This window comes from Podarcis filfolensis (genome assembly GCF_964270895.1).
Source record: "Podarcis filfolensis genome assembly, chromosome: 2".
Taxonomy (NCBI): domain Eukaryota; kingdom Metazoa; phylum Chordata; class Lepidosauria; order Squamata; family Lacertidae; genus Podarcis; species Podarcis filfolensis.
The window spans coordinates 26,755,496-26,782,957 of NC_139605.1; the positions used below are offsets into that span (position 1 = coordinate 26,755,496).

The 27,462-nt window shown below is 43.0% G+C and overlaps 1 protein-coding gene across 1 annotated transcript in view; it reads right to left on the minus strand.

Annotated features, from left to right (window-relative positions):
• Positions 1–2,602: 2,602 nt before the first annotated feature.
• The window catches only part of SUCLG2 (succinate-CoA ligase GDP-forming subunit beta), a 207,634-nt gene continuing 182,774 nt past the window's right edge, over positions 2,603–27,462 (minus strand). The window contains exons 10-11 of the mRNA XM_083602015.1: positions 20,496–20,616; positions 2,603–4,287 (exon numbers count right to left, since the gene is read on the minus strand). Of these exons, the coding sequence (XP_083458141.1) occupies positions 4,172–4,287; positions 20,496–20,616 (237 nt within the window). The 3' untranslated portion in view covers positions 2,603–4,171. The remainder of the gene's footprint in view (positions 4,288–20,495; positions 20,617–27,462) is intronic.

A 27,462-nucleotide genomic window follows, 5' to 3' on the forward strand; every position in this document is an offset into this window, starting at 1 on the left:
TTCAGATTTACTGTTATCGTTTTAGCTTGATGAATAGCTTCCGGTTCCTACTTCTCAGACCTTGCTATATTTTGATTTTTGTTCATTAATATTGTGTTGATGTTTTAATGTTTATGTACACTGGCCCATGTGTGGATTCTTGAAATATTACTCTGTTTTGTAATTATACTATAGGAGTTTACTATAATCATTAAAATAATTAAAAATAATTTGAAAAAAAAGGTTGGTGGTGATGCAATAGGTGAGAGAAGTTTGGGGGTGTCAGGAGCTGCCAGAGCTTGGATTGGGACCCTTCATGTGTGGCTGCCCCATGTGGTGAGTCCTTGAACTGCATGCTGTAGCAGCTCCCAGGGAAGCTTTGTCTCTTCAGAGCCTGGATTGTCCATCCAATCAGGACAGGGAGACTTCCTGTTAAGCAACAAGGTTTTCCTAAACCCTGGTGTGCTCCTGTGTTCTTTGGCCCTGACTTCTGTCCAACTCCTTGATCATGTATTGCCACAGGGAAACAGTGAAGAGTCTTAGAAGTATCCAAAACTGGCTGGTTTGGTTGTATTGGCCAACAACTCGTTGCGTCCATTAAAACAGAAGATCTGTTGTCATCCTGGTTCCCTCCAGATGCTTTGGACCATAACTCCCATTAGCCTCAGTCAGCATAACTGATGGGAGTTATGCTCCAAAACATCTGGAGGGAACCAGGTTGGCCATTACTATGCTGGAAAGATCACATCTCTTTTTCCTGCTTGTGGAATTTGGGGGAGGAAGTCTGTCTTAACGTGGATAGTCCTCCGAGCCTTGCCGTCCCAGAAGTGTTTACAGATGCTTTGTCACTGTCAGCCCGCCTCGCCATGACCTGCTTTTTTCCAGAAGAGTCAGTTTACAAAATGTAAAAAGGTCTGCCTCAAACTCCCATCATGTCATCTCCCTCAACAGCAGCTCATTCGCAGAGTAACCTACTTCTGTCACCGACTGGCCCCATTAGTTTTCAGAACAAATTAGTCTTGATTTCAATAGGAATTTAGTGTCAGATTATCAGACTACTTTCCGACACCGTTCCTGTACATCTGCCCTAGGGGGAAACGTTGGCTCCACTCCCCCCTCCCCCCTGTAAAATCTGGAGGAACAAACTGGCTATAGTCCAACAGAGTCAAGCGAGCTATTAATGGCAGGTACACTTTTTAGCTATGCAGATAATACATCCTGCATCAGGGCATTGGTCCAGGACTAGAAAACCAGTTAAGGTAACAGGGCTGCTACGCATTTGCAATTTTAAAGGGAATCCTTGTTGTCCAAGACTGTGATCAGAAGTGCAGTCACTAGGAAGCTCTGTTGGAATGAGAGAGACTGCTGCATAAATTAATGCTGGGGGGAAATGAAGAAGGATTGGAAGCTGCCTTATACCGAGTCAGGCCACATGTCAGAAGAAGAAGAAGAAGAAGAAGAAGAAGAAGAAGAAGAAGAAGAAGAAGAGGAGGAGGAGGAGGAGGAGGAGGAGGAGGAGGAGGAGGAGGAGGAGTTTGGATTTGATATCCCGCTTTATCACTACCCAAAGGAGTCTCAAAGCGGCTAACGTTCTCCTTTCCCTTCCTCCCCCACAACAAACACTCTGTGAGGTGAGTGGGGCTGAGAGACTTCAGAGAAGTGTGACTGGCCCAAGGTCACCCAGCAGCTGCATGTGGAGGAGTGGGGACGCGAACCCGGTTCACCAGATTACGAGTCCACCGCTCTTAACCACTACACCACACTGGGTCTCAGGGTTGGAGTCAGGCATAGGTCAGCAACAAAAACCATAGATCACCTGCAGTTAAATCTTTATTCAAAGGAACAAGCCGCAGCTCAGGCCTAGTGTTCTTAGCAACTCTTCCCAGGTCTTGCCCCAATGAAGCATTTGTGAGGACTGAAGGTCGCCGCCTTCCCAGTGTCCACCTGGAGTCCTCCTCTCCAGGGTCTTTCCCATGCAGTCTCGTGCTGTGTCTGTGCACAACCATCCTCTGCTCTCTCTTTGTTAGTTCTAGGAGACCAAGGGGGAAACTCCCTGGAGCAGCCTGTCTCCGCTCCGTCTCCTGGCTGCCCTCCTCTCCAGCCTCAGAGTCAGAGTCTGAACCGATCTCTGCCACAGCCTCTTCCTGTTCACTAAACCCTGCTACCTCTTCAGCTTCCGACACCACCTTCTTCCAGTCTGCTCTTTCTTCCTCTGATCACTCATCACCGTCCCACCACCAATTCCCTGGCTCTGAGCCTTCTTCCCTTGGGGGTTTCCTGGTTGGTGCATTCCATCACTCTTTTGTATCCCCCCAGTCCATGACATCCAGCCAGTCCAGACGTCAGAACGGCTTTTCCAGCCCTATATGCAGAGGCTAGGACCTTCTGGTTGTGAGAAAAATGTGTGATCTAACATTAATGGTGCAATTCTGTGGTGTCTGGGAGTGTGCCCAGGGGAGCATCAGATTTCACAGTGGTGGCGGTGGGGGAGAGAAAATAGAGATTTCCTCCCATCTTGCTAGTATGGGTCCAACACAGCTTTGGAATTGGTGGTTTGCCTACGACTTCATGAGAATCTTGTATGAAAAAAACAAACCCACAGCATTAATTGGAACTAATGAGATATTAACAATGAAAAATTTATTAGATAATTTTCACTTAAATTAGTTTCAACAGTCTTTCCTGAACATTAAACAAAAAAGTTCAGCACATGCATTTGTGGTTTAAGTTAGTTAGACAATGTGGCGCATACTTCTGTTTCCTTATTGTAGAACTCGTGTGAATTACCAGCACCAAAAACAAAGTAGATTTCAACAGTGAACATTCCAGTTGTTGTTCTTTTTAAAAGACAAATCTTTCCATTGTGAAATAAGCATAATAGTTATTGAATCAGTTCAACAGCTTCTGCACCTTTTTTGCATACATATTTTCCACAAATCAAAGGCACGATAAAGCCAACGTTAAGTACTTGAAAGTTCAATTTATTACAAAATGAAAATGAAGCACATGATTAATACCTTCTTTGCAATTAACAGAACTGGAAAGTTCTTATCTCAAGCCAGATTATGCCCTAATAATTCTCATTATGGTTTATATATTTTTTCACATTCTTTTTAATGATGGCAGGTTCCCTGACAGCTCATACTAAGCAGGTTTGACTAATCTCAGTGGGATTGCAGTATAAATGTTTGAAGAAATGTCATCCCCCTCCCACAAAAAGATCTTCAGCACACTATGTCGATTCTCCAGCAACAATGCACATTGATTTAGGAAGGTCACAGTCAGTATTAAGTGGACACACAGTTATCAAAATAACATGGCACTATGCATTGCATTCGTCCTTCACTGCTTAAGTATTCACACGAGAAACTCATTCATTCATGATATGATATATCAGTATGGTTTCACACAGCTACATTTTTGAGTTTTCTTCTGATGTGAGGTATACAGTGGATATCAAAGCACAAACATTTAATTTTAAGGCATGTGTGAAACAGGTACGCATCTTCTAAGTGAAAAATCCAATTCCTGTTATTTTGGCTCAAATGACATAATATAAATGTAACCATTTCTCTAGCCCTAGTTGGAAAAGCTTTTTTTTAAAAAAATGGCCAAGATTCAGAAAGCTGTATCTTACACCCTGAAGGCTTTCAGGCATACCCAATTTGGAGTCTTTTTTTTTTTGTCTTTTAAAAATTCAATTGGCAAGTCTTATCACAAATGGCATTTGTGACACTTTCAAAAGTTTCTTGCCATGTTGGAAGGCTGCTATTTTTGAGAAACAAAATTCCCATTGTGTGCTTCCTTGGATCCTGGCCATGATGACCAATAAAGACCGAACCATTCTCTACTATTCCTCCAGGACATTAAAGATGTACCGAAACACCTTACAAAAATTACAAATTACAAATGGCATATTATATGAGGAAGAAACCAGAGTGGAAATAGATAGTGGTTACTCATCATATTGTACTCGCAGACCATTGTGAAAAATCACTGAACAACAGGAGCTCTGTGTGAAGTTCCAAACAATTTTTTTTTTACACACCAAAAAACTCGTAATTTATTGTGGATAGGTTAGGCTGATCAAATAGAGTTTTACTCCTGGCTGGTTAAAAGAATCCTAAATATGCATTTGAGACAACTTGGGGAATGTTGTGTGTTATATAAAGTCCTTTGCTGGAAGTGTCTTCTATTTCTTCATCACACTGGCCACTGCCTTCTTGGCAGCATCTTCAAGGTCACTTGCGGCAGTGATTGGGAGCCCACTTTCAGTCAGAATGCGCTTGGCTTCATGAACATTTGTCCCTGGTGGGAGAAAGATGAGGGGAAAAGTTAACTTCCAGTTTTTGCCTTCTAGATTTTGCAGGTTCAGAAGAAGGAGACTGAATGGAGATCCTATTTTACACCTAATGAACATTTTAATGTGAAATCACCACACACACACACACACAACAACAACAACAACAACTCAGCAGGTTTCCAGTATTCATGACTGCACAGATAATCTCAAAACACAAAGGCGGGGTCTGTTAAGGCTTCAAGAGCCACAGAAATACAACTTCAAGGACAATCTTCTGAAACTTGGAGAGTCCCTGCCAGTGTATACAATACTGAGCGTGGGGTAAAATAATAGAATCATAGAGTTGGAAGGGATCCCAGGAGTCATCTAGTCCAACCTCTTGCAATGCAGGAAACTGAGCTAAAGCATCCACAGCAAGATGGCCATCCAAGCTCCACTTAAAAACCTTCAAGGAAGGAGAGTCCACAACCTCCTGAGGGAGACTATCGAACAGTTCGTACTGTCAGAAAGTTTTTCCTGATGTTTAGCTGGAATCTCCAATGGCCTGATTTGGTAGTTGGATTTTGAAGGGGCAGAGGAACCAGAGACCAAATTGCAAACGTGCGCTGGATTATGGAAAAAGCTAGAGAGTTCCAGAAAAACATCTACTTCTGCTTCATTGACTATGCAAAAGCCTTTGACTGTGTCGACCACAGCAAACTATGGCAAGTTCTTAAAGAAATGGGAGTGCCTGATCACCTCATCTGTCTCCTGAGAAATCTCTATGTGGGACAAGAAACCACAGTTAGAACTGGATATGGAACAACTGATTGGTTCAAAATTGGGAAAGGAGTACGACAAGGCTGTATATTGTCTCCCTGCTTATTTAACTTATATGCAGAATTCATCATGCGAAAGGCTGGACTGGATGAATCCCTAGCCAGAATTAAGATTGCCGGAAGAAATATCAACAACCTCAGATATGAGGATGACACAACCTTAATGGCAGAAAGTGAGGAGGAATTAAAGAATCTTTTAATGGGGGTGAAAGAGGAGAGTGCAAAATATGGTCTGAAGCTCAATATCAAAAAAACTAAGATCATCGCCATTGGTCCCATCACCTCCTGGCAAATAGAAGGGGAAGAAATGGAGGCAGTGAGAGATTATACTTTCTTGGGCTCCATGAACACTGCAGATGGTGACAGCAGTCACGAAATTAAAAGATGCCTGCTTCTTGGGAGAAAAGCGATGACAAACCTAAAAAGCAGAGATATCACCTTGCCAATAAAGGTCCATACAGTTAAAGCTATGGTTTTCCCAGTAGTAATGTATGGAAGTGAGAGCTGGACCATAAAGAAGGCTGATCGCCAAAGAATTGATGCTTTTGAATTATGGTGCTGGAGGAGACGCTTGAGAGTCCCATGGACTGCAAGAAGATCAAACCTATCCATTCCTAAGAATATCAGCCCTGAGTGCTCACTGGAAGGACAGCTCCTGAAGCTGAGGCTCCAATACTTTGGCCACCTCATGAGAAGAGAAGACACCCTGGAAAAGACTCTGATGTTGGGAAAGATGGAGGGCACAAGAAGGGGACGACAGAGGACGAGATGGTTGGACAGTGTTCTTGAAGCTACCAACATGACCAAACTGCGGGAGACAGTGGAAGACAGGAGTGCCTGGTGTGAACGTAAGTTTTCTATGTTCTCGTAGAACCTTTTTGATTGGAGATGCCAAAGGTTGAACCTTGGAGCTTTGGCATGCAAAGTATATGTTCTACTGCTGAGTAAAAGGTCCTCCTGCTGTATCTTCAAAACAGGCCAATATGTGCTCAGCAGTAAATTGTTTAGGTTAGGGCAGGAAACTCTTGGCCCTTTAGACATTGCTAAGCCACTACTCCCATCACCCCTAGCAAGCATGGTCAATGAGCAGAGACGCTGGGAGTCACAGTGCAGCAACATATGGAGGGCTAATTTTTTCCTATACTGATTAGATTAAGGTTGCTGCAATGCAGTGCATGTTCCTTGGAACAACAGAACACACTTTTGAGCCTAAGGTTGCAATCCTGTGCACATTCACCTGGAAGTAAGCCTCATTTAACAGACAGTGGGACTTAACTCTGAGTAAATATGCACAGGACGGAATAGTAAGAGCCGCATTAGCTGATGCACACTTCATGTTCAGTCAACAGCAGCACTGCTTTGCCTTTGGAAAAAAAATGCCATAAATTAAGAGAGACATTTCAGGGAAGTGTGCGTTACACTCTGTCAAGCTCCTATAAAAGGCACATGCATAGCTAAATGAGAGGAGATTAATTAAAAGAGATGACTGATTGCTGCTCACATCCTGTAGCTCTTTGCTCATTAATGCTGGAAAAAAAGATAGGCACAGTTGAAATGTTCTGGCAGAGTGATCATACAAATTCCAGCTTTCCCAAAAGCCTCCTATGCGCTTTGGGCATCTCCTGACAATGATGGCACCTTTCACGGGGTAGCAGAAAGGGCAATGCACAAGACAAAAAGGTCTGTCAGAAATCGAGACAGGTGCGCCCCCCCCCCAAGCTCTGGAGGCTTTAATAAGCACATGCACTGAATGTCAATAAGGAAGATCAATACAAAAATGACAAGTGCCGTCTCAGAACCATTCTGGGAGTGGAGATCTCATTTGGGCCTTGGGTGAAATATCCACACGTCTGTGTTGGGACTAAAGCTAGAAAGAGGACAGTCACCTTTATGTTTCATTCCTGGAGCAGTAAAGCATGGCAATAAATCAACGGAAAGGGGATCAGTGTCTGACCGTATAACGTGGAACAGATATATTTCCCCCATGTAAGTCAGGATGGGAGGAACATACAGAGCTGTTTTAGTCCATTGTCTGCACTGATTGGAAGAGGCTCTCCAGGGTTTTGGACCGGGGACATTCCCAGCCATTCCTGGACATGCCAGAAGTTGGACCAGGGACCTTCTGAATGGTCTACCAGTGATCAGCAGCTCTTCTAGTTAAGTAGGGCTGGCTGGCTAAGTCTTATGCAACAAGTGCAAAAAGTGTGCTCATTTTTAAAAACCATCAAAGTGGCTCAATAAATATGCACCAATGAAGTATTATTCAAATGCCTATGCACTGCAGGAACTGGTCTACTACTATGCATTTATACCAGAGATGGGGAATGTGATCTTCCAGATGCTGATGGACCACAAGTCCCATCATCCCTGCTGGATAGGGATGATGGGATTTGGAGTCAAACTGTCAGCATGGTCAATGGTTAGAGATGATGTAGTACAGAATATCTGTGGGGGGCATCATGTTGGGGGAAGGCTGGTTGAGAGACTTATTTTTATTCAGAGCGGATGCTCAAGAAGTTCAATTCTCTGTGGGTCTTCAATTTCTACACTTGAACACAAAATAAGCAGAGGCTTATGCCCGTTCGTTAAGTAACTACATTTCAATTGGATGAAATGAGTTTCACATACCAGGAATATTAGTAGGTGGCTTAAATCACCACTAACCAGAGAGCTGCAGAATTATCTTAATTGTGGCGGATGGAAAAATTCTTGCAAAATCTTTTCCTCAAATTGCATGTGAGCGAGAACATCGATCTTTAAGTTTAAGAGCCAATGGTTTCACAGTCCCAACAGCAGGTAAAATCTCTCCATCTCAATTGCAGGAAGGCCAGTTCAATAGTGTTTACTCAGCTTCGAACTGTAAGTAACAAAACCACTGAAGACCACTTATATTAGCCATTTACCACCCACTGTGATAGGTTTAGCCTGTTTCTTTGTTCAAAGTATCGCCAAACTTGCAATACTTCTTGTTATAGTAATGTACTAAATGCACCTTTGCACTGAATATACCCATGAAAACATTATCTTCATTCAACTCATTTACCTCCAATCAAAACTGCTTGATTGTGATGCACGGAGGGAAACTGAAAAAACAATTCCTTAGCGTCAAAGTGGTGAATGTGGAGTCAGCATACTTTTTTCAAAAACGGGATGGAGCAGAGGAACCTCCTATCATACAGTAGCCATGGCTTGTCTCTACCTGGCAGAAATTCCAACTAAGTCATCAGAGAACAAAGCCAGGGTCTATCTGTATAATTCCGCTGATTTCACTGCTGTGCTCTTCTGTCTTGCTGAATGCTTAAACCAAGGCTGAATGACCCATTGCCTTCCAGATACGAACTCAACACATACCTCTTTGACAATAATAATTTCCCTTTCTAGGGTCAGATAGGTCTAGAAGGCTAGGCAATGTTCACACAGCATAGGAAGAAAGCACGGAGGTTACAAAATGCAGGCACACAAAAACCAAGGCTAATACATTCTATCTAAAAGGTTAAAGGCAATTGATATTGGGACAGTTAGTGCAGAATCTATATCTATATCTATCTATATCTAATATTCAATCAAATATCACAATGTTTGCATCATTGTTGAACTTTAACTTCCATCAGCCTCGGACAGCATGACCAATGAGAAGAGATGATGGGCACCATTGTGCAAAAAACCACTGGAAGACCACAGGTTCCCCATCACGATTTTTAAATAGTTTAGCACAATGTGCACAAGCCTGCCCTCTCATTGAGGACTGCATGCTCCGCTCACCCTTTCTTCCCATGTGACTGCTTTTAGTTAACAGAAACTTCCCATGCTGCCCAAACTGAAAATTGTGGTTAATAACAACTATGGTTTGTTTAAAGAAGCCTGTTTTCATGAACAGTGTTTCAAAATGACATGTTTGAAACTAACCAGAGTTACTGTTAACCACAGTTTGTTGCACCTAGTGGCAAGATAAACCATGGGTAAGGGAAGAGGAAAGCTTCTGAATTTCTCCTCAGTAGGAGAGGCTGAGAGGGAGTATGCAAGCTTAGGAGGCGGCCATTTGGGACTGTGCATGAGCAGGGAATTATCCTTATGATTAATTGCTACAAAACACTCAGGAGTTATGAACTGACTTATCTGACATTTAAAAGACTGGGATAGCTCCAGCTTGAACAAAACTCTTGAATGTGTAGTGAGGCCCTGTGGAATCTTAAAATGCAATCAGGCGACTTCAGGCCAGCTCTAGTTAAAAGGGACTTCTGATGCAACATTTTAAAGGAAAAGTGAACCTTGGCACGCAGTGCCGGCGATCTGGAGAGGTATACATAAAAACCTTACAATAAGTTTTACTTTGATTATGCACCAAGTGTGCTGAAAAACACAGAAATAAGGCCACGGAAACTTCTTCCAAAGAAGAGCTTATCTGGGCCACTTTTTGTTGATAATTGGCAATCTCTGAAAAACTATCACTTGGCAGTGCTCAGAGCTTCCTTCTGCCCTGTTTTCTTTCTGCACACATAATGCAGTCCCAATGCAGCTTCCAAAAGACAAACATAGTTTTGACCTTAACTCCCTCTTCCTTTGCCACTAGAATGTAATTAATGTCATCTCAATATTTAACAATTTGTGCTGCTTCAGCCCTTTTAATCGGAGATAATCCTAAATGAGAGCAGAAGGATGTTAGTCATTCTGGAGACTACTGCTTATGCTCATGAATATGCCAGGACGTTTCCACAGAATGTGAAGATAAATTATAATCAGGTCACTTCAGGACGAGAATGGGGAATTTTTAAACGGGATAAGATGCTGAACCAATTTAAGCTTCCAAATTGCATCAAGATCATTTTAATTTGGGTGTGTGCGCCAAATTCTTTTTATACTTTCATAGAGGGATTTTAAGATTTTATTTTCCCGCTCTTGATATCCCCTTTGCCAACTTTTGTATCAACAATACAGAATCCATCCTGCAGTATACTGACTTTCAGTGTCTTCAGTTCACGTAAAGTCTTAGGTGAACTTTTCATTCACCAGGTAAAGTGGTTTACTTGTGCAAAAGTGCCATGAACAAGTAGCTTTCAGGTCTCCGGTACACTAATTTCTCTAACTTTTCATGTTTGAGTACTCAGAACATTGAAAATTGCAGAGGCAACTGCAGCTGAGAATCATGAAACTCCTCTGCTCCTTTTAGGGAATGAACAATATGCTCTGAGAGAAAAAGATTCCGCAAATACATCCAATGTACTGTGTGAAATGTCTTCCTGCATTCCACCAAGATATTGAAGCAAGTTTTGAAATGAAATTGTTGAAAAACTGGAGTATCACAGATCAGTTGGAAAGCATCTCAAAAGCCAAATTGTCCACCCCCCTATCAAAGTAGGAAATACAGCTTCCCTGACAGGTGACCATCCAGCCTCTGCCAATAAACCTCTAATAAAAGAGTCTATCACCTTCTGAGGCAAACTGTTCCGTTGCTAAATAGCTTTCCCCATCAGTTTCCCCCAACGCTTCGTCAAAATCTTTCTTCTTCTGATTTGAACCCATTGTTTTAAGGTTCTGATAGCCCTGGGTTGGGACGCAGGTGGCGCTGTGGGTTAAACCACAGAGTCTAGGACTTGCCAATCAGAAGGTTGGCGGTTCAAATCCTCACGACGGGGTGAGCTCCCGTTGCTCTGTCCCAGCTCCTGCCTACCTAGCAGTTTGAAAGCACATCAAAGTGCAAGTAGATAAATAGGTACCGCTCCGGCGGGAAGGTAAAGAGCATTTCCATGCGCTGCTCTGGTTCGCTAGAAGCGGCTTAGTCATACTGGCGCGGAAGCTGTACGCCAGCTCCCTTGGCCAATAAAGAGAGATGAGCGCCCCAACCCCAGAGTCGGCCATGACTGGACCTAATGGTCAGGGGTCCCTTTACCTAGCCCTGGGTTTATCTTATGACGTGTGGTGGTGTTGTGCTAAAATAGTGGTCAGCACATTCCACCTTGAGAAATTGTTTGCTAATGCAAATAAGGGACCCCTGACAGTTAAGTCCAGTCACGGACAACTCTGGGGTTGCGGTGCTCATCTTGCTTTACTGGCCGAGGGAGCCGACGTTTGTCCACAGACAGTTTTTCCGGGTCATGTGGCCAGCGAAACCAGAGCAGCGCATGGAAACGCTGTTTACCTTCCCGCCGGAGCGGTACCTTTTTATCTACTTGCACTTTGACGTGCTTTCAAACTGCTAGGTTGGCAGGAGCTGGGGCCGAGCAACAGGAGCTCACCCCATCGTGGGGATTCGAACCACTGACCTTCTGATTGGCAAGCCCTAGACCACAGCGCCACCCGTGTCCCTTTGCTAATGCTAGCAGGCCTCAAAACTGAGGTGCATGGCTACAATTGGCGATACATTGAAGATGGTTGCTGGAGCTGTCTTCAGGGAAATGTCACTGAGAGATCACTCTGAGGTTATCACTCTGGTGTATTACAGGCTTGGCACTTTTGAAACATCATGAAACATCAAGCCAGGACATCTAAAACCATACTAGTGCCTTGCTCCCTCTTTACTCAGCAGCCTTCCCTAAACCAAATTCCTTGTTCATTTTGCCACATCAAAATGCTTAAGGGAATGTTAATGAGATCCTCCTAAAAGAAAGCTAATTATACTAGCAGCTTTCTTCTAATGACACCCCTTAGCTGTTAACCATAAAGGATTATTTCTGCTACATAGATGAGATATTTCTAAAACATGCGGGAGAGCAATATGAGCAGGGCAAGAGACACCCGGGCTTGTAAGCACCTAAGTCACTGCATGAGCGAAACGGCATTGTGCAATGGAAAACCACCTGCACCCACCCCAAATCTGCTCCGAGATTTTACTTAACCTTTTTTCCATAGCAGATTTGAGTGCGGGACAGGGGGCACGCAGGAGAAATAAAGGGAGGGGAGTTCTGTTGTGTTATCCAACTATAGTGGTACCTCGGGTTAAGTACTTAACTCATTCTGGAGGTCCGTTCTTAACCTGAAACTGTTCTTAACCTGAAGCACCACTTTAGCTAATGGGGCCTCCCGCTGCCGCCGCGCCACTGGAGCACAATTTCTGTTCTCATTCTGAAGCAAAGTTCTTAACCCAAGGTACTATTTCTGGGTTAGCGGAGTCTGCAACCTGAAGCGTCTGTAACCTGAAGCGTATGTAACCCGAGGTACCACTGTACTTGGCTAAATGACAGTTCTGACCCAGGCATGCAAGTATACCTCAAAAGTTGCCAAGGGACAGCAAACTCATGCCCAAATGGCTCAGTTGGTCCAGCATGAGACTCTTAATCGCAGAGTCAGGGGTTTGTGCCCCACTCTGGGCGAAAGATTCCTGCATTGCAGGGGGTTGGACTAGATGACCCTTGTGGCCCCTTCCAACTCTACAATTCTATGATTCCCTTGCCCTTCTTTCTTTGGAACAGGAATGATTATACATGTCTTTCCCCATGGGGAGCTGGTTGGCCACTGTGGGAGCAGAGTGCTGAACTAGCAGAGCTCTTTGTATGTCTTGTTCTAGCTGTATGTGGAAATCATTTGCAAAATGCACAGTGACTTCAATAGTACTCTCCTAGTGCAGGCGATACTCTTGGAAGTTCTGCATCTACAGAGCAGGCAAGGAGGCCAATATGGATAGTATCTCAATAGGAAGCAGATATTCACTGGAGCTGGAATTCATGACGACACAAAACTGGCAGTGTGAGTAGGTGCAGTAGTGTAAAGTATTAGAACTTGGGCCATGATGCTACTTCAGAAAACATTTAGATTTCTATAAAGGCTGCAGCGAGGCTCCTCATGGGGTCTCTGCCATGGGAGCAGATTCACCTAGTGCTTTACCAGTTGCACTGGCTCCCGGTGGAGTATAGGGTCAGGTTCAAGGTGCTGGTTTTGACCTTTAAAGCCCTTTGTGGCTTAGGGCCCTCGTATTTACGGACCGCCTCTCCTGGTATGCCCCTGGTATGCCCCTTAAGGTCCATGAATAACCATAGTTTAGAGGTCCCGGGCCCTAAGGAAGTCAGACTATCCTCCACCAGGGCAAGGGCCTTCTCAGTGATGGCTCCGACCTAGTGGAATGCTCTGTCCCATGAGACTAGGGCCCTTCAGGATTTAACCTCCTTCTGCCGGGCCTCTAAGACAGAGCTATTCCGCCTGGCCTTTAATTTGAATTCAGCCTGATCTTTTATTTCTCTTCCCTTCTCTTCCCTCCCCCTCCACTTTTATGAAGATTACCCACTCTGAGACTCCACAGCTAATTCTCCCCTGGCCTCCTCGCTGGCCCAAGCAGGACTAATTCTGCCAGCTAGCCCTGGTGACTATCTAATACTTATTGGATGGATTTCCCCCAAATTGATTTTTGAACTTTGAATTTTATTGTTATTCATGCTTTTATACTGTATTTTATGCTGCTTCTATCTTGTATTACAATTAAGTGTTTACAATTTGTTGTTAGCTGCCCTGAGCAGGGAGGGGTATAAATGAAATTTTTTATTATTATTATTATTATTATTATTATTATTATTATTATTATTAAAAATGAGTTTAAAGGGAAAGTAGTAAAGATTCTCAGTAATGGCAAGGAATAATCAGCGGTTTGTTTTATCCGAACCTTTTTTTTTTTTTTTTAAATCTCCTCTCTGGTGTTTTGGTTTTCATTTTTTTTTTAACTCAAAAGTTACATGCAGCCCTACAAAGGACAGTAAACAGAATTGATGTGAGTAAAAGTTTCCATGCAAAAAAAGTAAAATGGACAAAGTCGTGTGTTCTCATGAGGAATATAAACGCGTTTGAGTAGTTCATATGATTATCAGTCGCACAAAGCAAACACTTGAATTAAACTGTCTTGCGGAAATGAAAGGAAACAGGCAAATGATGTACAGGCAATAGATAGCCTTGGAGCAAAATTAACTATGCACAGCATGGTGAGGTTTATTTAAAATCAGAGGAGACATTTCAAGGATGTCAAGAAACAGAAATGTAAGCTAAAAGCGTTCCATGAACTAAAACGGATGGTAGCAACCAATTGTTTGTGCCACGTTCCTGCCAGAAAGCACAGGAATTTGATAAACCTTGCTTATTTTGAGACATGAATGAGAATATCACCAGAAAGCATAGCAAAGACTGAAACATTTGAAACCTAGAAAGCTCAAGAAGCAGGCTTTTTTTTGGGGGGGGGGGAGAAGCTTCCCCCTCTAAACTAAACCAGCATTAACCTCCTGCCACTGGATGGTGTTAGAGAACTATAAACAGGTTTCCAACGCAAAGCTATCAAAATAATCTGCACTTCGCTTGCACGAAAGCAAGTCTGACAGAGAAAAGGCATGGGATTTAAAGAGAGATTTATACTGCCTTACTCCAGTCACACAGGATAATAGGGAAGATTTCCCTCAAATTTTAACTCTTGCAAAGTGGGACAAAATGATGAACCGTTTTATTAAATATGCTGAGGAGCTGGGCACCAAACAAATTTGGGCCTCTGATGGCCTGACAAATATACATCTGTTTTCCACATTATTTATTTATTATTTTTATTTATCAATTTTACTTTTAGAAGGCACAGTAAAGTTACTTTTAGATGCATACTTGCATCTGAAGATGAAAGATATGGCAAATGTCTGTGAATTTTCATTTCTCAAGTTTCAGATAGGTGTCCTGAATTATAAGAATAGGTTCCCAAACATTTATTGCAGATCCATGGAGAGATTGAAAAAAGAAAAAAGGAAAACGTCAAATTTTCATGCAAGATGCTGCACAGAATAAAACAATTATACAAAAACAGGGGGAGAGGCACAAGATCGGCAGTGCAGATCCATATACACTTAGGTTCCGCTATGCAAACCTAATTCGTTCCTGAGAAATGGTTCGTAGGGCAAATATTTGCATAACGAGTCGAGCATTTCCATTATTTCCTGTGGGGAAAATTCTAATGTGTTCCCAACCAAGGAAGTTTAATTCTCAAATGATTTTAAAAAGTCCAGCAAAACCCTAAACAACAGTATTATTATAAGGAGAGATCGTACTCACATTACCACTGGCAGAATTGTTCAGGATGCTGCACAATTTCTTGCTGATTTGTACGAATGCAGGTCCCATCGTTCAGACCGGGGTAGTCAACCTTTTTATACCTACTGCCCACTAATGCATCTTTCTTGATGGTAAAATTTCCTGACCGCCCACCAGTGCTTGATGGAAGCTGTAGAACCCCCTACCGCCCACCTAGAACTCTGAAACGCCCACTAGTGGGCGGTAGGGACCAGGTTGACAACCCCTGGTATACGAACTGAAGGTTTGTAGAATGAGTGTTTGCATAGTGAGACCTGCATGTATGATGATACGTACCATTTGCACAAGGCAGATGTATGCCCAATGGCTAGCTGGCCCTTGTTTTGAATGGAGGACATGGGGGAACACAAGTTAAACTGGATGGATGCACATTAGGTAGCTGAATGGATGATTTGATCAAATGGAAGAAGTTGGGTAAGATATTAGTGGATAGTGCAAAAATATGGCCTGTTTTATTTTGGGCGGTATGATACTGTGCTGAGCACTGTGGCATTGGGAAGTAGTCAAGAGTCTTATCTAGGCATTAACACAATTAGTATCATATACGGGGGAAGTGGGTATGCATTGTTTAGCTCCGCCCCCTCCACTGCATTCCCATTACATAGTTTTGCGGTGGGAATCCCTTTCAGGCAACTGCAATGCCTAGAGACAGGCAGTCAAGTCACATACTGTATTTTTTCCGTGTATAACACGCCTCCATGTATAACACAACCCCTATTTTTGGGGACTCAAACTGAAGAAAATGGGGAGAGATTGCCCAGAGCTGTTCAGCTTTTCTTTTGAGGATGATTGACCAGAGTTGTTCAGCTTTTTTGGGGTGGGGGTGGTGGACCAGATTTGTTGAGCTTTTTTTTAGGGGGGGATATTGCTGAAAAAAAATTGCTCACCCATCTGAGCAGCACTGCCGCCCACACTCCACACTCCACAAAAGCCACCTATCAGCTGTTCCTTCCCTGCCCAGAAATAGAAAACACCAGCCCTATTACCGCGGCAATTGCAAATAGACGCCAGACCTTGTTGCAGCCACCAAAGACACTGCAGACCAACCAATCCCACATCAACAAAGTGCACTGAGCATGTATAAGACGACGCCCCCCCTCTAAACATGATCTTTTGGGGGGGGAAACCTCGTCCAATACATGGAAAAGTACGGTATCCACAGCAGTGATCACAGGAGGAATGACTGCTGGGAGGAGCACAGAGAGAAGAAATACCACGGCGCATCCAGCACAACTGGATGCCTTCATTTGCCCCAGCTGCAACAAAACAGCATCAGTCTCTACAGCTGCAACCTTCCAATGGTTTGACTTCACACTCCTCCATTGAAAGACGGATGCCCACAACAACATAGCCCTGCTACCCTCCATGTACTGGGCGGGGAAGTGTCTACAGCAGGGCTCTGGCTGTACTTGTGGTGGATCCCCAAGTGATCCAGGAACCCTCCCTCTCGAGATCCTAAATTGTGCAAGGAACCTCTGTAAGCACAACAGGCTCCCCACCTTACGTTTGTCTCTGCAAGGCGGGGAAAGTGGCTGGGCTAGGCAGGCGGGTGCGATGGGGCTTGATCCTCACTACGCCTCGTGGTGTGTGCTGCACACCTGAACAGGGCTAAAGAGTAGCACAGCTGCTTGCCTAGCAATTAGTCCTGGGATTCGTCATCTCTATATCTGGCTGCCATGAAGCCACATACAAATCTATGCCTTACTTGATACAGTGGGACAGTTAGTAACATCCCTCGGCTTGTTTTCATTAGAGCTCCCCTACTCGTATTCCACACTCCATCTTTTGTAGCATGTATCCGAGTCCAAAAGGTATACCTTCACTATTAAGCATGGATTACTCAAAAAGGTGACTCTTAAATCAGGCTTCCTCAACCTTGGCCCTCCAGACGTTCGAGACTACAATTCCCATCATCCCTGACCACTGGTCCTGCTAGCTAGGGATCATGGGAGTTGTAGGCTAAAAACATTTGGAGGGCTGAGGTTGAGGAAGCCTGTCTTAAATCAATAACAAAATTTTGATGTGGAACAGCAGGGAAACGTGCTCAAAGGCATTTTCACCATGCTTGATTCAACCATTTATTCTGGAGCTGAACATCTGCATTTGTCAGATGTCAAATTTTAACTGCCTTGTAGTGTCTTCTGTGGGAATCTGGTATCTACATTCTGTAATAGGCGGACGTTCATCATCTGCATATGTTACACCAATGCATGGTGTAAGTGAGGCAGAAATGGAGGTGGGATGACAATGATCCTGGTATGCCACATGCACTGAGTTTATGTGAATTGGTCCCTAACAACAACAATTTATTATTTATACCCTGCCCATCTGGCTGGGTTTCCCCATCTGGCTGGGTTTCCCCAGCCACTCTGGGCAGCTTCCAACAAAATATTAAAATACAATAGTCTATTAAACATTAAAAGCTTCCCTAAACAGGGCTGCCTTCAGATGTCTTCTAAAAGTCTGGTATTGTTTTTCTCTTTGACATCTGGTGGGAGGGTGTTCCACAGGGCAGGTGCCACTACCAAGAAGGCCCTCTGCCTGGTTCCCTGTAACTTGGCTTCTCGCAGTGAGGGAACCGCCAGAAGGCCCTTGGCGCTGGACCTCAGTGTCCGGGCAGAATGATGGGGGCGGAGACGCTCCTTCAGGTATACTGGATCTCGGCAGTTTAGGGCTTTAAAGGTCAGCACCAACACTTTGAATTGTGCTCGGGAACGTACTGGGAGCCAATGTAGATCTTTTAAGACCGGTGTTATGTGGTCTCCTCAGCCGCTCCCGATCACCAGCCTAGCTGCCGCATTCTGGATTAGTTGTAGTTTCTGGGTCACCTTCAAAGGTAGCCCCAAGTGGAGTGCATTGCAGTAGTCCAAGCGAGAGATAACGAGAGCATGCACCACTCTGGCAAGACAGTTTGCGGGCAGGTAGGGTCTCAGCCTGCGTACCAGATGGAGATGGTAAACAGCTGCCCTGGACACAGAATAACTAAAGAGAAAGAGTTTGTGGTTTGTTTATTCATTCAGTGGTGTACTGAGGAGATTTCCTATTCATTTAATACGAGGGAACAGGTGTGTCCCTGCATAAAAGTACACCTGCAATCAGAACTACTCCTTTCACTAAAACGAATGAAGATATAGAAATTTTGTGTGTTGTGTGTGTGTACACAAGTATGGAACCCCAGCCTGGAGACAGCGACTTACAGAAAGCTGGTAACAGTGGGTTGTATCTAATGCCAGTCCTACTCAGGGTAGACCCACTGAAGTTAATGGAGATGGCTAACTTAGGCTCATTAATTTCAATGGGTCTGCTCTGTGTAGAACTTAAGTTGGATACAACCCAGAGCATCATGACTGAGGAAAAATCTTGTATTATTTTGCAATTGTGTCTATACTTTGTGTGAGCAATGCATATCTGGCTTTAATCCAATACTTTTAACTATTTGCTATGAAAATCCTGTTAACAAAAAAATGCTAACCAGGAGCTGCTCTCTCCCAGCACAAACGACTACTTCAAGTTAAAATGCAAAATACACAGTTCTGGCTCCTAAAAAAAAAGAAAAAAAAAAGAAATGGCTTTTCTGCTGGAAAATTCATTCTCTCTCTCTCTCTCTCTTTTATCAAGCAAGAAAATACATGTAATTATAAAGTTACCATTTTCAAACGGGAGAATAATCCTTTCTTTATCCACTGGTAAAACAGCTGGTAATTATTATATAGCTGGGAATAAAGATTTGTCCAGAAAATCCAGCTAAATCAAGACAGATCTGACTGATTAAAACTTTACTCATCCAGACATTTGTAATACATTGCATGTGGGCAAATAGTCTTTAAAGTCCAGGGCACAAATCTGCAAAGATTTATGGGAATAATCATGAACCTTCGGTTAGGGGGAAATGTGCCAAATGGAAAACACAAACCACACTAGGTCCCTCTTCACCATCTTATGAATCTGTATTTTATTGTATCTGTGGACTCCAGTCTCCCCATAAAAAAATAAGGAATTATTAATTTTAATTAATTTTAATCTCGTTCCACGCGTTGGGAAGTTCAAAGAAGAGCAGATAATACGATTAAGGGTCTGCGATGGAGGATCAGCTACAAGGGAAGATTAAAGAAACTAAATCTACATGCATCTCAGCCAATGATTACGAAACTTGCGGGTGGATGTTTGGTGTCACACGATTTTGGCCTACAAGTATAGTGCTGTTCAGATGCAGATTGTAACAAAACCCTGCTTCAAGTAATCCGAAAACCCAAAATAAAAATGAAATATAGAAGGAGTAAAACATTGGAGATCTTTAAATGTGGGACATCTTTCCTCAATGAAAGGGATGTTCTGGAAGACCAAGGACCTTTTTCACAAGTTGTAGAAATGGCCACCAAGATGGCTTTAAAAGAAGATTAGACGAATAAAGGATAAGGCTATCAATGGCTAAAAGTTATGATGGCCGCGCTCTACCTCCACTGTCAGAGGTTATGTTAGCCAGAGGACAGAGCCCTGAATGCTATTTGCTGGGAATCACAAGTGGGGGAAAAGGCTGTTGCACTCTGGTCCTGCTTGTGGGCTTCCCATAAGCATCTGGTTGGCCAACTGTGAGAATAGGTTGATGGACTAGACAGGGTTTTTGTCTGATGCAACAGGACTCTTCTTACATTTCTCACCCACATCTGCTCTAGGATGCTCTCTACAGGACGCACACAAAATTAAACAAGTTATGTACAGTGGTACCTCGGGTTACATACGCTTCAGGTTACAGACTCCGCTAACCCAGAAATAGTACCTTGGGTTAAGAACTTTGCTTCAGGATGAGAACAGAAATCGTGCGGCAGCGGGAGGCCCCATTAGCTAAAGTGGTACCTCAGGTTAAGAACAGTTTCAGGTTAAGAACGGACCTCCAGAACAAATTAAGTATGTAACCAGAGGTACCACTGTACTGTTCCTTCTGTGTTTGTGTGTGTGTGTGTGTGTGTGTGTGTGTGAGAGAGAGAGAGAGAGAGAGAGAGAGAGAGAGAGAGAGAGAGAGAGAAATCTCATTTCAAAGGCACCCAGCACACACACACAAATCTGGACAGAATTTTCAGTAATTTGTCAAATTTTATCCACTCGGAAGGGCTAATACACTTGCAAATTTTATCCACTTCTGTCAAACAGAAATAAGTTATGGGCCATAGAAAATGGGGGAAGTGTGAAGCTTCTTTTCATCTGAATCTAACTGAGACCCTGAAGTTTCTGAATGTTGCTCCTTTCTGAACCACTGAATTGGAGTCAGAACTGAATGTGTGGTAGGTGTGCAACCCTAATAATAATAATAATAATAAAGGTCAACGGATGCAAAGGAATGTAGATTTCAAACTTACCTTCAAGCCTGACCACTAGAGGCACTTTCAGTTCAAGCTCTCGGCAGGCTTTGGTGATGCCATTGGCTATAATGGCACAGTTGACAATCCCACCAAAAATATTGACCAGAATTGCTTCAACCTAGGGGAGAAAAAGAAACATACTGTCAAATTTGTTAAAACATGTGCCTTTTAAAATGGAGGTGTAAGGCAGTAGCAGTTGATGCAGCTACTACTAGAAGTGGATGGATATGACCTGAGCCAGTGGAAGCCTGTGAGATTCAACATATAGTGTGCTGGAAAAGTTAATGTAGATTTCTCAGTATTATGCAGTAATGGGTGAACTCCCCGCAGTCTGAACTGGACAGGCTTAGATAGAAGTTCGGCTGCTTTCTCAAAAGTCAGAAGCTTATTTTCTGAGCCAATTTGACTTCAGAAGTTGTCCTCACCCTTTGTCCTATTTGCCGCCAAAGTGGCCCTGGGAAAAACTACAGTTCTCAAAAGCCACTTTTGCTTTTGGAGAAAAAAGATAGATCACTTCCTCTTCTCTTCTCTTTCCCTATTGCAGGGATGTGGAACCTATGTCCCACCAGATGTTGCTGGACTACAAATTCCATTATCCATGACTACTGGCCATTTTGGCTGGGACTGATGGGATTTGGAGTCCAACAACAACCACTGCAGGGAACATAGGTTAGCCACCCCTGCTCGAAGGAATGTAAAGCAGTGACACAGCTCTGTTACACTGCATAAGGAAGGCAGTGATTATTCTCCAGGTCCTATTGAGAGGCAAGCTTTAACAAGCGCATGACGCTTTTTCTGAGTGTGGTTTTTAAGGACTGGTCTGCCATCTCTAATTGGAAGGGAAGCGGGGAGGGATATTGAGAGTTGGGCAGGCAAGCCAAGAATTCTTTTCTAGCTTGGATTAAAATGTGAGCTGGAAAAGCTTGCCTTTTCTTTAAGGAGATCTTTATAAGCTCCAGAAGCTCATATTTGAGTATCAGAGAACTTCATTGGCTTTTGTCGCCAGACTTAAAATCGAAGAAAATCTTTCAGATTATTAGGGACCAGCTGGCATACTCTTGATGTGAAAGGTCTGGGTTCTTGGTTTTACAAAGCCTTGAAATGTTTGAGTTCTGGGTTCAGATGAGTAGCTGTGGGAAAGCCAGATAATTTCAGATGTAATTTTCCACGAATAAAATTGTGGTAATATTGACAAACATCAGTAAACGTGTGATGAAAATGCATAAGGTAATGGACTGAAGTACTTTGAAACATATAGCATATAGGCTGAGCTTTGAGAATGGTGATTAGTGACTCAGCCAGACCTTCTGACTTAAGATTGCCCTGTATAAATAGGTTCTTAAGAGGCCTTCAGTGCCATCCGTTTTGGTAATCTGCATAATTTTCTCGTTTGTTGCAGAATATGCACCTATAGGTCACACTCCTGTTACTGGGAGATTTGCATATCCAGCAGTTAGAAACATAGTATATAACACCTGCGAAAATGCAAAACTTTCCCGAAGGTTTTGCCATCTACTGCTTATTGTGATTGCTTTGTGGAATGAGATGGCGCAAGTGTCACGGACAGCTGCTGGATAATGTATGCCACGATTAGTGAGCAGCGGCGATGTCCCCTGCAATGGCTCTATTTTGTAAACTCCCCCCCCCTTTTAAAAATGCTTATTCCTCTTCAATTCTTTTGAGGTGTTAACACTATAATTATAGATCTCATCCAGTTGTTAGATGAAGGATTCAGGAAGATAAGCTTTCAAAACAAATCTCCACAGTTATGTGAACGTTTTGCTCATTAATCATATTAATATATTATTATTATTATTGAATAGAAGTCATCTACGCTGCCTGCTCCATGCACATTGAGTCAGGTTTCAGAGATGTGGTTATGCCAATCCAAGAAAGCTATCCTTTCTCACTCTATAATGTGCGACAAAATATACCATGAAAGCCAGAAAATGGGAAATTGCAATGGTATTCTGCAAAGTATAATATGTGACCAGGTTATGCTCTGAGTGCTTCTGAAGAAAGCGCCATCAACAGACAGCTAGTTCCTACTCTTTAAAAGCGACAGGAAAATGTCCACAAAGGAACTCAACAGCAGGAGAGCTCTTGCTATCAAGGGGATACCTCTCCAACACTGCATGGGGCTTATCAACAATTCAGGTCAGAAATTCCACATCAGCCATTCATGAAGGCACAGCATGTTTCTTAAAAATAAACTTCACTTTTGGTCGGCCTGCCTCATACTTTTTAAACCTTGTGATCTGTAACAGCTCCCAGGTGTAGACACTGATATAACTAAATACACATGTGAGATCTGGGTAGCTGATAAGCGATGTTTGTGGCAAAAAGATTTATTTTTAAAAACCCAGTACAGTGGTGCCTCGCAAGACGAAATTAATTCATTCCGCAAGTCTTTTCGTCTTGCGATGTTTTTCGTCTTGCGAAGCATGGTCCTTCACAACTGCACCTCTTCAAGCGGCTTTAAGAGAAAACGAAACAAACTCGCAAAACGTTTTCGTCTTGCGAAGCAAGCCCATAGGGAAAATCGTCTTGCGAAGCAACGCAAAAAACGAAAAACCCTTTCGTCTTGCGTGTTTTTCGTCTTGCGAGGCATTCGTCTTGCGAGGCACCACTGTACAGTGGAACCTCGGTTTTCAAACATAATCTGTTCTGGAAGATCGTTCTGACGTCTGAAACATTCGAAAACTGAAAGCGGAAGCCTCAATACAATAGGGGAAACTCAAAACGGAAGCTGTGTAGCATGTTCGGCTTCCGAAAATTGTTTGAAAACCAGAGCAGTTACTTCTGGGTTTTTGGCGTTTGGGAGCCGAAACATATGGTAACGGAGGTGTTTGACAACTGAGGTTCCACTGTACATCACTTGAAACGTAATAAAGGAGAAAACATAAAGGCCAGACCTCTTTTCCTTCTCTTTAGTCATTTGCCTGAATAATCTGAACCACAGTATTTAGCAAGTGGATTTTTGCTGAACTCACTGGGGCATATTCCATATTCAAAACAGAGGAGACTCACAGAGGTAAAGTACTTCTTCTGACGTGATAAACAGGGTAAGAAAATCCTTTACAATCAACAAGGAGAGGTAAGTAATAGGGAGTTCATCACAACAGATTAATAGTTAAGTCCCACCAGGAAAAGGGCTGTCCATCAACTTGGAGGAATCGAAATTTCTGGTATGTAACTTACAATCAAATGGCCCTATGGAAATTCCCTTCCCATTTGACTTCAGGCCATTATTTTACTTGGACGCATGCGCATAAAAAGTTTCCCTGTGGCCTATCTGCACATCTCCATGGAAGCTGCCTTAATTAATGCCACACATTCAATTTTACCACAAAGTTTATGTGCACCTGGGAACTATGTAGCTCAGGTGAGTTCAGCATGGTACCACAAGTTCCTTGTTGTGACATAAGTGAAAATTATCCAGTGTGCTTGGTGACACAAAGTGTACTCCATGAGAGATGAAGAAATAGGCCCCTAGCTAATGTGATGGTGCACAATAATTGCAAACATTCAAACTACTTATGGGGAACATCTTTTAAGGAACACTGAAAATGACTAGAGCTCCAATGAGGAAAACAAAAAGCGGAGGAGCCATGAGCAGGAGAGGAGCTATAGGCAGGAGAAGCCATGGGCTGCTGGGAAAGCCTCTCCTCTTCCCGGAGGAGAGGGGTTGTGAGCGGGAATCGCTTCCTGTGCTTGCAGGAGGGGGGCGTGGCCAGCCCCCTGCGTCACTGGAGCCCTGTGCCCGTGTGATGCACCCTAGCCAGCCAATCTGGCTGGCTGGGGGTGTGTGGTTTAGTTGGAAAAACGGCCGTGGGCTCAGGACTAGACCACTGAAAGAAATCAACATAACTTAGTCGTGTTCACTGATTTCAATGGGTCTACTCTGGGTAAAGCTCAATGGAAGGACAGATCGTGAAGCTGAGGCTCCAATACTTTGGCCACCTCACGAGAAGAGAAGACTCCCTGGAAAAGACCCTGATGCTGGGAAAGATGGAGGGCACAAGGAGAAGGGGACAACAGAGGATGAGATGGTTGGACAGTGTTCTCAAAGCTACCAGCATGAGTTTGACCAAACTGCGGGAGGCAGTGGAAGACAGAAGTGCCTGACGTGCTCTGGTCCATGGGGTCATGAAGAGGCGGACACTACTAAACGACTAAACAACAACAACTCTGGGTAAAACAGAATACCACTCAATGTAATTTTGCCTGACAGCAGTAAAACAGAAGCTTCCTAGCATTAGAATGTTCTTCTCCGTATTATATCTGTAAAACAATCCTTCCATGCCAGAAATGGATTCACTAAAACTCTTCAGTGCTCTCTCAGATCAGGACCATTGTTTAGGATAAGCATATGCAGAATTAAGAGCGCAAGGGAATGCTAAGCTTAGTGTCATTTTAATATGATCAAGATGGCACTGGTATCTTCTCATTAACTTCCTTTTCAACTAGTTTTTACTATATTCTTTTTGTGCTTCCCTTGCAGTCTAGAATAGTTTATATCTTGCTTTTACATTTCCCTGCTAAATACTGCAATGAAGACCACACTTGATGGCATAGAAGGATTACCACAGCGAAGCTCCCCTAGTCAAGAAATAAGTGATTGGAACCACATAAGACAAAATGTGTGTAAAGGGATTTATGAAGGATAAGAATGCACTATGAATAGTCTCTGCTGATTTTGACCTTTCATTTAAAGGGAAGAAAAGACTTGCTTCTTAATCTCATGGTTGAGATAGAAAAACTTGAAAACCTTTTATGTAGCTTCTTCAGAAAACGAAAACAAATAATCCAGAGATAGATGGAGCTGAAGTTACCACTGTTGGGAACCACTTTAATTAGAAAAGATTCAATTTCTGGAGCTTCAGCAACATAAACTAATCCCACCTTCCTATTTCTCTGCAGATCACATATTTCGCCTTGGAATAGGACCATAATACCTTTTACTCTGGCACAGTTGGAAGCAAGGAGACTAGCTGGGGAAACTCAGCCAGATGGGTGGGGTATAAATAATAAATTATTATTATTATTATTATTATTATTATTATTATTATTATTATTATTATTATATTCGCCAAGTCCATGGAAGAACAATGAACAAGGCGTAGGCTTTGCATGTAGGCTTTCAAATATATAGAAGTTAAGAGGGCCTTCTTGGTGGCTGCTCCCAGACTCTGGAACTCCCCTAGAGAAGCTAGATTGGATCTCTCCTTGTTGTCCTTTCGCCAGCAGGTGAAGACTTTGCTGTTCCAACAGGCTTTTGGGAATTGACTGCTTTAAGGGCTGGTGCCGTGCTGCTTTTATTATACTCATTGGTATATTTTAAACAGATTTTATATATGCAGATAGTTATGGATAATATGGACAGATTAGCTACATACGAACGAATTGCATGTCGACGCAAAATAATAATGGATAAATATGAAGAAATCTGGAACGAATATTTAAGCGATAAGGAGGATAGTGGTGGGAAGTAGGGGGAGGAGAGAGAGGTGGGAAAATATTGTTAAAAACGGTGTAGGAATAGGTATATCAGTGTATTCAAATCTGAATTGTCAAATTGTGTTATTATTGTCATTATGGTTTTTGTTGTATGTGTCTTTTGCGGTTGTTGTTTATACCGAAAAAATGATTAAATGTTTTTTTAAAAAAATCTATCAATGTTTAATTGTTTTAAATGATTGTGTTTTTTCTATATTTGTAGCAGCTCATATTTAATCTGTAAGCTGCCTTGAGTCAAGGGAAAAGGCGGGGTATAAATTAAAATAAAATAAAAATCATATTCTGAATGTGAAACTTGTAATAAGCACACAGTTGCAGTTTTCAGCTAGGTGTTTAACTTCTCTTTGTAAGAACCAGTAGAGCTTGCCAGGCATTGTGATGTCACAATGCTCTGCATTTCTCCATCTCCACTGCCCACGTCTCTGGTTGCGAGGGGCAACCAATGTGGACAAGTAAACTTCTGTTATACACTACAGACAGAAGAGAGGAATGAAACGTGATTTCCAGCAGCATATGCATGTTTAAAACCTTCTGGTTTAACTAACATGCCAGCAGAGACGTATTCAAACATCACATTATCTGATCATCCAAAACAGGCATCCCCAAACTCGGCCCTCCCGATGTTTTGGGACTACAATTCCCATCATCCCTGACCACTGGCCGTTAGCTAGGGATGAGGGGAGTTGTAGTCCCAAAACATCTGGAGGGCTGAGTTTGGGGGTGCCTGATCCAAACCATGACTTGGAAGAGTGGGAATAAGCTGTGCACACACATACTTTATCCTTCCCTTTCCTCCTACCATTAACAGAAATCTTCCTGGTTTGTCAAAGTTTGATATGATATCTGAACTGGAGAATTGGTTGGAGCAAATCTTCCAAGCCAGCTCTCATGATGAACCAGGAAGTGTTCTATTGAACCAGTTGCTTGAGGAAAGGAAGGGGGGAAAGAAGTGTGTGCGCACACGACTCAGTCGTGATATTCTAAAATGAATCCACTGAAAAGAAGAAGAAGAAGAAGAAGAAGAAGAGGAGGAGGAGGAGGAGGAGTTTGGATTTGATATCCCGCTTTATCACTACCTGAAGGAGTCTCAAAGCGGCTAACATTCTCCTTTCCCTTCCTCCCCCACAACAAACACTCTGTGAGGTGAGGAAGGCTGAGAGACTTCAGAGAAGTGTGACTAGCCCAAGGTCACCCAGCAGCTGCATGTGGAGAAGCAGGGAAGCGAACCTGGTTCACCAGATTATGAGTCTATCGCTCCTAACCACTACACCACACTGGCTCTCCAGAGCTCTGTTGCCAACACAACTGAAAACCTTCAAACTTTTTTCTCTCTAACATGTTCCTCATGCTGGGGCACTGGACCAGCTACATGACAGATCCACTTAAGAAAGCGTGTTTATATCATTAAAGATAAGGAAGAGGATTTTATGCCCAATATAGACAC